The sequence below is a fragment of the Mercenaria mercenaria genome, chromosome 16 (genome assembly GCF_021730395.1).
Source record: "Mercenaria mercenaria strain notata chromosome 16, MADL_Memer_1, whole genome shotgun sequence".
Lineage (NCBI taxonomy): Eukaryota > Metazoa > Mollusca > Bivalvia > Venerida > Veneridae > Mercenaria > Mercenaria mercenaria.
Genome location: NC_069376.1, coordinates 45,841,285 through 45,850,628, shown reverse-complemented (window position 1 = coordinate 45,850,628; position 9,344 = coordinate 45,841,285). Strand labels below are relative to the sequence as shown.

Here is a 9,344-nt window from a genome sequence, read left to right as displayed (position 1 = left end):
TTGACCTGAAAGAAATGTTCTACAGACACGACAACGAGCAAAATAACATACACCCTCTTCAAAGTGAGGCAAATGAACATATATTGATTTGAAATTTAGTCATGATTTCCAAGAATAAAGTAGGAGAAATATAACATATGTTTAATGAGGTCCTCTATTGCTAAAGGGTTAGGGCAACTGTCTTCCAATAACTTGCCCCACACTGCTGTGGTTCAAAACCCCACATGGGATGTAAAATTCTTTTATATGAGGAAGTCATCCAGCTGGTTTATGAAAGGTTGCTTCTACTCCAATGCAAGACTGTATCTTAAACAATGCTTAGAGGAGCACCTTGGTTGTCCTATCATCATTAAGTGCTGTGCTGCTAAGCTATAATATAACATTAATTGAGCCAGTGTCAAATGCTGCGGAACAAATCAACAGGATTTGCTGTCTAAGTAGAAAATCTCTGACAAGTGACAAGACTTTTGTTTTGGACAGAAAAACAAAAACTGCTATATTTTTAAGACATCTATTAGATCATGTCATGTTAATCTATAAATAATGTTTTGAGACCACTGTAGATTTGGTAACTTCTGTGTTGGTTTTACTAAGAGATTTCATGGTTAGAAGCTTCATTTGCAGAGTTAAGAATTCAAGGAACGCAAATGTTTGTTTTAGGACATGATATGGATTTATATTCTTAAATATGTTGAATTCAAAAGTCGGATTATCTTCAAATATCAGTAAAAAATTCTAATATAAAAAATCCATGCATACCGTATTTCCGTTCAAATACGGAAAGTTGACATCATCTTGACATATTACTTTGTGCCAAACAAGTGCTGAGAAAGAGTGCTACATTTTGTACCACATTAAATCTACTACTTCACATAAAAGACGTTTTAGAAACAAAATGATGTAACAGACCGGTGTTACGCTTAATTCATACACACTGTATCTATTATAAGGATTGGATATAAGGCACTTACAATAACTCTCTAGATGTCTACACAATACTAATTTATAACGTGGGACGCATTACTTCACACTGTTACTTAACACTTAAAGACTTTTAAAACACTGTTACGTATTGACTTAATGTCAACTTATATTTGGCATCAATACATGCGCCATGAAATAGTTCTTCTATATTTCATCTGCTTGTTTAATAAAATACATAATTATTAGAATCGAAATACTATATATCAAAACCATGTTTTAACACATTTCATTAATACCAACAGGTTATATGCCTAGTGTATTATTCAGTCAGGCTAGCTGGTACACCCTCTTGAAATTATTCTGCAAGCATATAACCTCACTGTTTTGTTTCAATATGTCAAAACATGGTCCTGATACATATTATCTCTTAATTCTTATCTGAAAATGCATGTTTATTTTCCCTAAATCACAGCAATATTGACATCACATTACATATTATTTGGCACCATAAATAAAACCATCACAAACCTTACCCAATCTACAGGCTGATGATTAAATCAAAAATGATTTCAATCAAATGAATGTTGCATTGATAAATGTCTTTATGAAAATATGATACTTGGGTTGTCATTGTTGATACTGGTATGTATAGAGTGTAAATACATAATTTCGAAACAAACAAAACGAGTAAAAAATCCTTCGAACAGTAGATCTATGCAAAAATTAGTAAAAACTAAAACCTGACATTTCTTCCACTATGCTTTTATTAAAGAGCAAATCACTCTTTGAGAAATATTATTTTGATCCTAACACATTATAAAGGATTATTATGTATATCCTTAAAAATTTCCACCAAATATCTGCCTGTTTTGTGTGGGTTTCTTTTTCAGTACACCACTATGATGTTTGAAGCTATAATGTCATAACTAAGACGTCAAAACAGTGGATTGTTGAGTAATAACGCACAACTTTAAGTCTTCTTCGTTTAACAGGAAAATTAATCAGAGTGTGTTAGAATAAAGATTTTAGGCATATTCTTTAAATGGTAACATGGCTGTAATATGAGTTGAACGGGTAGGGAAGTGGGTTGAATGAATAGTGACATACAAAGCAATGACATCCAAATGTAATGAAACAATTAATAGTAACTTTCAAAGTGTACATTGCTTGAACATACCTGTCAGTCTTACAGAGGTGACTTTGAATCCCACTACACATGTACTGAAATATATTCTAACTTCAGTAAGAGATTGAAGTTTCTAAGACCTTCAAAAACAGAAAGTCAATGACCAATATAAAATAATTGTCTTATAAATTTGCTTTTAACTTCTTTCAAATTTCCAGCACTTTAAGAGAATATTTACAAAATAGTTTAGTTAAACAGTTCAGTGACTGACTGGCACTCCGGTTGTCACTGTGACAGTGTATAAAATTCTACAACATTGCTCCATAATATGTCCTCATGTGTCACTATCACCACCATTTTCCTCTTCCCACTTTTTCATCATTGCAAAGTATTCACTGGCCTTTATCTTCTTTGGAATAATATCTGAAAAATTGAAATCCATTTGAATACATGTATATATCGAAACAAGAGCACCGCCTTGCGGGTGCTGACGCTCATCTGACTTTTTTTTTTTGTATAATAGAAAAATTGTCCTACCCATGATTTTCTAAGTCCAAAAAGGGCCATAATTCTTGCAAAAAGCAGAAGAGTTATGTTTCTTGACGTACAGAGTCAGCTTACAATGGTTAACAACTGTTGCAAGTTTCAAAGCAATAGCTTGAATAGTTTAGGAGAAAAGCTGACCTAAACATAAAACTTAACAAATAAATCTGATATTTTCTAAGTCCAAAAGGGGCCATAAGTCTTGCAAAAAGCAGGACAGAGATATGTTTCTTGCTATGCACCGTCAGCTTATGATGGTGAACAAGTGTTCCAAGTCTCAAAGCAATAGCTTTGATAGTTTAGGAGAAAAGCTGACCTAAACATAAAACTTAACCAGGCAACGCCGACGCTGACACCGATCAAGTGATGACAATAACTCATCATTTTTTTTCCAAAAAATCAGATGAGCTAATAAAAATTCACATTATGTCTTCCACCCTACGCTACACTACCTTTAATGTTTTGGTGAATACATGGCAGACAGGTTACCGTCACTGGGGGTTGGAAACCGCACTCAGGGTGCTGAATTATGAATGTATTTCATGTGAGGAAACTATCAAGCTGACTGACAGTTAATGAGGGATTGTTTCATCTACCATGGTACTTGGTTATTGGGAATTGGTAAGAGGGGCATTTGCATTGTTTCTCTCTCTTTAATGATGGAAAGTCGACATAACACCTAAACTGTGTTGGTATGACTAAGAACCCAACAGCAAGCTAAAATTCTAACCTCCTGAAGTCTAACAATTGCTTGAATTGTCATGTTCTATGAAATGTTTTACATAACACAGATGTAAACAAGAGCTGTCTGATGACAGGGGGCTCGACTATTCGAAGAATTGATTGAAGAATGGGGTCAAAATATTTCTACAGATATTCAGACAAAAGAAAAAAATACATTAGACAAACAATGGTCCTGTATTTGTGGATTTCGATAAGTCTTGCACTAAATGGCAATGTGTGAACCAATTTCAAAGTCCAAAAAGGGCCATTATTCAGCCAAAATAGTTGTCAGAGTTATGTACTCTTGCCTACAGATGGAAATCTTGATGATAAACAAGTGTTCAAAGCCATATGTCAAATAGTTTTGACAAAACATGGACTTGTATGAAATCAGAACCAATTTCCAAGTCCAAAAAGGGCAATAATTCAGCCAAAATATAAGACAGAGTTATGTACTCTTTCCTACAGATAGAGACTATTATACTGAACAAGTGATAAAAGTTTCAAAGCCATATGTCAAACACTTTACACAAAATATGAACTGGTACGAAAAACTTAACCAAGATTTCTAAGTAAAAATGGGCCATAATTCAGCCAAAATCCTTGATGAAGTTATGTACTCTTGCCTATAACTGGACATGGTGATAAAAAACAGGTGTTGAAAGTTTCAAAGCTTTATCTTCGAAGACTTTGTCAAAATATGAACTGGTACAAGAAACTTAACCCAGATTTCTAAGACAAAAAGGACCATAATTCAGCCAAAATCCCTGATGGAGTTATGTGCTCTTGCCTATAACTGGCCATGGTGATGGTTAACAAGTGTTGAAAGTTTCAAAGCTTTATCTCAAAAGACTTTGTCAAAATGTGGACTGGTACGAAAAACTTAACCAAGATTTCTAAATCAAAAGGGGCCATAATTCAGCCAAAATCCTTGAAGGAGTTATGTGCTCTTGCCTATAACTGGACATGGTGATGGTAAACAAGTGTTGAAAGTTTCAAAGCTTTATCTCAAAAGACTTTGTCAAAATATGAACTGGTACGAAAAACTTAACCAAGATTTTCAAGTCGAAAGGGGCCATAATTCAGCCAAAATCCATGACGGAGTTATGTACTCTTGCCTATAACTGGACATGGTGATGGTAAACAAGTGTTGAAAGTTTCAAAGCTTTATCTCAAAAGACTTTGTCAAAATATGAACTGGTACAAAAACTTAACCCAGATTTCTAAGTCAAAAGGGGCCATAATTCAGCCAAAATCCCTGATGGAGTTATGTGCTCTTGCCTATAACTGGCCATAGTGATGGTAAACAAGTGTTGAAAGCTTCAAAGCTTTATCTCAAAAGACTTTGTCAAAATGTGGACTGGTACGAAAAACTTAACCAAGGTGTGACGCCGACACCGACGTGAGTAGGATAGCTCTACTTATTCTTCAAATAGTCGAGCTAAAAACCTGGGATGTAAAGAATAGTTTTCCTGTCATTTTGTATGCCCTTCTCTATTTTGTAGATACAATCATAAGTTGTTCTTATATAGGATTTAAACGTCAAATTTTATTAAAAAGTACTTGCGTATATATTTCATACTGAGATAACTAACCTTGTAAAAACTGCAGAGTGTCAATACCATCCACAATTTCTGCAAGATCATTGTACTTGAGAAGTCCTTTATCACTGCTCTGTTCTAGTGAGACTTGGGCCAAACTCTGAATGAACATCTCCTGGAAAAAGTATCAAGTTGTTTAATCATTAATGAGCCACGCCATGAGAAAACCAACATAGTGGGTTTGCGACCAGCATGGATCCAGACCAGCCTGCGCATCCACGCAGTCTGGTCAGGATCCATGCTGTTTGCTTTCAAAACCTATAGTAATTAGAGAAACTGTTAGCGAACAACATGCGGATGAGCAGGCTGGTCTGGATCCATGCTGGTCGCAAACCCACTATGTTGGTTTTCTCATGGCACGGCTCAAAATTTCATAATGTAAATCCTTTGTATCTACACTGAACAGAATAGTTTTAACTGGCTAAAGTAATGAAGTTTGAACACTGTATCAAAATAGAAACATCTTTAAAACATTTTTTTTTCAATGATGAATGAAAACTTAAAGAAAATCGTAATATTTTAAGTTAATGTAGAGTATGAAAGGGTGTGTCGTTTTAAGTTTATGGCTAGATTGAATGAAATTGGTCTACAGATCCAATAAAGGTAGTTAATCCCTTATAATTCAGCTTTTCCCTTTGATTATGTATTCTATGTGTGTGTTTTCTGCAATCTCCACTTCTTAAGAAAAACACTTTTTTTGTTACTTTGTACTATTATTTTAGGTTGATTATAATGCAAGTTCTACAACTTTATATTTTAATCACTCTCATCACCTCCATGGAATCCATCGCCACAAAGGTATGAGAGGTAACGAGAAGACAAGGCTAAATTTGCAGTTTTTCAAGTAATTCAAGGGCCATAATCCAAGAGTGGCTGGGGTGATTTGGTTGGTTATCAAACTTGGTCGAGATATTATAACCAAAACATTGTCAGCAAGTTTGGTGAAGATCAGATGAAAACGGTTCACTTTGACTTAGAGAGCGGATATGCTTTGGACGCCAACTGCCCGCCAACTAGATATAAAATATTCCTTGTAAGTCTGCATCTGAATTTTATTTATGTATTATTCATTTTTTTATACAAACTTTGGGCATGTCAATTTTACCCATGGACCCCACTGGAAATAAGCTTTCAGCTTAATGGGTTATCCATAGGAACACAGTACAATTTTTCTTAACTTTTATTATTAATCTCCCTTTTGTTTATGAGTAAAAGTACGCTATGAACTTAGGCCATACCAAATTGATTAATAGTTCTTCAGAAAATTTTCAAAAAAAATAGGAGTGAGCAACTGAGAGAGCAAAATTTTTAGTTTATTTATTTTTTCTCAATTTTGATTTTTTCAGAGGCGGGTAGATTTTACATGGAGTGAGCGGGGTTTTTAAAAAAAAAAAATTCCCAGCTTGGACCCTTGAGGAGGCGGTTATGATTATACATGAAGTTAACATTTCTTTAGAAATAACACAGAAATCAAACATTTACAGTGTGACTAACACAGTACATAGCTTTTCTATATGTTTTAAAGACTACATGAATGATTTTGCAAATAAATTCTTACCAAAACTCACTGAATCACTTTGTTTTTATTTTGTATTTATAATTACTTAGGGATGAGTGTCTTATTTTTAATTTTGATTTTTTCTACCTTAATCTGAAGGCATGCCCATTTAATGGCAGAGGATGGGGAATATTTAAGACAAAACGGGCACCAGAGTGGAATAACATATCTTCTGAAACCTAGTTAGATGGCTTCGACACATGAGCAACTTTGTGCCGCTAGTGAAACTCCAACCCATAGAGGTGAGGGGAAAGTAATAAACCTCTTGACCAGTGAGACCAAACGGAGTTGGACATACAAATGCTTCGACATTGCTTGAATCCCATTGGAATAATTTCTTAACAGTTAGCTAGTTTTTTGTTGTAGAGGTTCATTTCAGTCAAAAATGATAACAGACCGACAAAGAGTGATCCCAATATGGCCACCCTTAAAAGTGTTATTTGTTGTGCTTTGAATGACCTAGAAATTTAGAGTTTGGGAGGTTGTTTTTTTCAATTTCTTTCTTTCAATCAATTCACAGCCAATTAATATACAAACAGGCAGGACTAATTTTGTTAGAAATTATTTTTATACGTACACTACTAAAAAGCTGAACAATTTTTAAATTGACTAAATGTGTTTTGATAGAATATCTGACTGCTGTACTAAAGAAGTTACGTTCAAAGAGATTTTGACCGGGACAATGTTATGGATCGGTAAGGATCTGAGAACAAACTTTTTTTTTTAAGACAGCACTTAACTTTGACTCTAGATCTAACATACTGAACTAAACAACTGATACCTGTTTTGCCGTTATCATTCCGGACCGCGTTATTAGAAAAAAAAAATTTCGGAGATTTTTATGTACGTGCGGGCGGGTGAATTTTATTTTTTTTCTCGGGAATGAAATTATTGATGCGGTAGTTCCGACAAACAATTAACATATCAATTTGGTATGGCCTTAGGTTTTATATGCAAATTGTCGAACTTGTTTTAATTTTAAATAAGTTATTAATATCTTGTTTTAATGGTGATTCTTAATATTTGCAACTTTTTCTGTGACACCTAAATTAATTTACTGTTTGTCTTGCTGTATTATCTACTATGTCCTGAAATAAATAATAATGATAAATAATAATATCAGAAATAATGCGGTCACACTTTTCACTGCTGAATTTGATTGGTTCAGGAAGATTTGTAACAGGCTAGGCACATCTCCCAATCGGGGTAAATTACCTCGTTCGGGGTAATATAGTCCCCGATCAGGGTACAACTAGAACAATAGAAAAGCACAAAAAAAATTATATTTCTATTTTCTTTAAAGTGCTAACATAAATATTTTTACTAAAGCTTTATATCATCATTACAAATATGCTTATGTACCATTTTATCAATTTTGCATATGTTAAAAAATGGCGAAAATCTGAAATTTTTACAACAAAAATCTGTTAAAAATCATACTGTCAACTGTTTATATCATACGAAGTTGACCCGAGATTATGAGCATTAGCACTTCCTTAATAAAAAAGTTATCAACAATTTTGTACTTTTCTATTGTTCTTGTTATACCCCGATCTGGGTATATTACCCCGAACGTGGTAATTTACCCCGATTGGGAGATGTGCCCAGCCTGTTGTAAAGATTTGTAATGAAATGACACATGCTGCAAAAGTTTTGGCTTCAAGTCCCCAGAACAGGTCTAGGAAAGTGGAGTATTTACAGATTATCTGTAAATTTACAGCTAATCTATAAATTTACAGATTTTTCAATCTGTAAATTTACGGATTGTGTGTATGAAAACTGATGAAATTACATTTATTCTCAAAACCGCAGCTTGGAATTAATTGGTTTATTTACAACATGCATAAATTAAGGTCATTTGTGGGTTTCAGCCATTTTTGTTGACTTTCAGTTTTTGGCATTTTAAGAAAAATCAGTCAACAGAAATGACTGAAACCCACAAATGACCTTTATTTATACATACCATAAGTAAATCAATTAATTTCAAGCTGCGATTTTGTGTCTAAATATAATTTTAGCAGTTTTCAAACACTTGATCTGTAAATTTACAGATTGAAAAATCTGTAAATTTATAGATTATCTGTAAATTTACAGATAATCTGTAAATACTCCACTTTCCTAGACCTGCAGAATGAAGGTATGTTATATCCACCTCTTCTCCTAGTCAAAATAATTCGACGTTCAGATTGTTTTATATTTGTGACGGGCAATCTAAACGTCAAAACTTTAAAGGACCAAAATTAAAACATCAGTGACAACCAAAACAAAGACATAAAAAAAAAATTTTTGTTTCCAATATTGAGTATGACTTTCTGATATAAACACGGGTGAAATTATATTACCGTTGCTTTCGCTGCTAAAAATAACGCTTCTTGATTGATATTATTAACATCTGGCGAGCTTTTCATTATCGTTCTCACTCGAGAAAGCGGCAATTCACATTTCCCTCTGTCGTCCGCCATTTTTACCGGCAATTTGGCGAGCTTGATTAAAAAAATATTGTTCTACGTATTAATCGAACGCAAAAAATAGAGGGGAGGAAACTACGCCTGTCCGTAATCACATAGTTTTCATAGATTTCAGCATGATTTACATTCCATTTTGATACAAAAACATTCAGGAATGGATATAGATACATCATCTCTTGTCCACGATGATGAACTAAATGAAAGATACCAAGTACGGGCATTTCAGGTTCTTTTTTTGTCATTAATTCGGATATTACTATTTCGGATATGATTTAAACATGAATGTATACTATTTATCAGTGTTTGTTTCTGTTGTGTCATGGCATCGGGCATGACATATGATTTAGAAAGAAAATTAACAAGAAACAGGTTTCTGTGTGTGAAGAGCATGGAAAAGTTTA

At 33.8% G+C, this 9,344-nt stretch overlaps 2 protein-coding genes across 4 annotated transcripts in view; one reads left to right on the top strand and one right to left on the bottom strand.

The window, feature by feature from the left end:
- Positions 1 to 497: 497 nt before the first annotated feature.
- Positions 498 to 8,975, bottom strand: LOC123540329 (chromatin accessibility complex protein 1-like). Its single transcript, XM_045325265.2, has 3 exons — positions 8,818 to 8,975; positions 4,912 to 5,032; positions 498 to 2,473 (listed from the first exon to the last, which is right to left on the bottom strand). The coding sequence occupies exons 1-3, from the start codon at positions 8,935 to 8,937 to the stop codon at positions 2,385 to 2,387; spliced, it is 330 nt and encodes a 109-aa protein (XP_045181200.1). The 5' UTR covers positions 8,938 to 8,975; the 3' UTR covers positions 498 to 2,384.
- Positions 8,960 to 9,344, top strand: part of LOC123540328 (uncharacterized) — a 27,842-nt gene continuing 27,457 nt past the window's right edge. The window contains exon 1 of one of the 3 annotated variants that reach the window (XM_045325261.2): positions 8,960 to 9,169. In XM_045325261.2, the coding sequence (XP_045181196.2) occupies positions 9,098 to 9,169 (72 nt within the window). In that variant the 5' untranslated portion in view covers positions 8,960 to 9,097. The remainder of the gene's footprint in view (positions 9,170 to 9,344) is intronic. The other 2 variants (XM_045325262.2, XM_045325264.2) reach the window with 2 other exon arrangements.

Bases quoted from the DNA above. Each gene is read 5' to 3' on its own strand.
- LOC123540329 (XM_045325265.2), bottom strand. From the start codon at position 8,937: ATGGCGGACGACAGAGGGAAATGTGAATTGCCGCTTTCTCGAGTGAGA. The intron at 5,033-8,817 runs GTAATATAATTT...TACTTTTTCCAG, and splicing joins TTTTAGCAGCGAAAGCAACG to GAGATGTTCATTCAGAGTTT. The intron at 2,474-4,911 runs GTTAGTTATCTC...TCAATTTTTCAG, and splicing joins CACTCTGCAGTTTTTACAAG to ATATTATTCCAAAGAAGATA.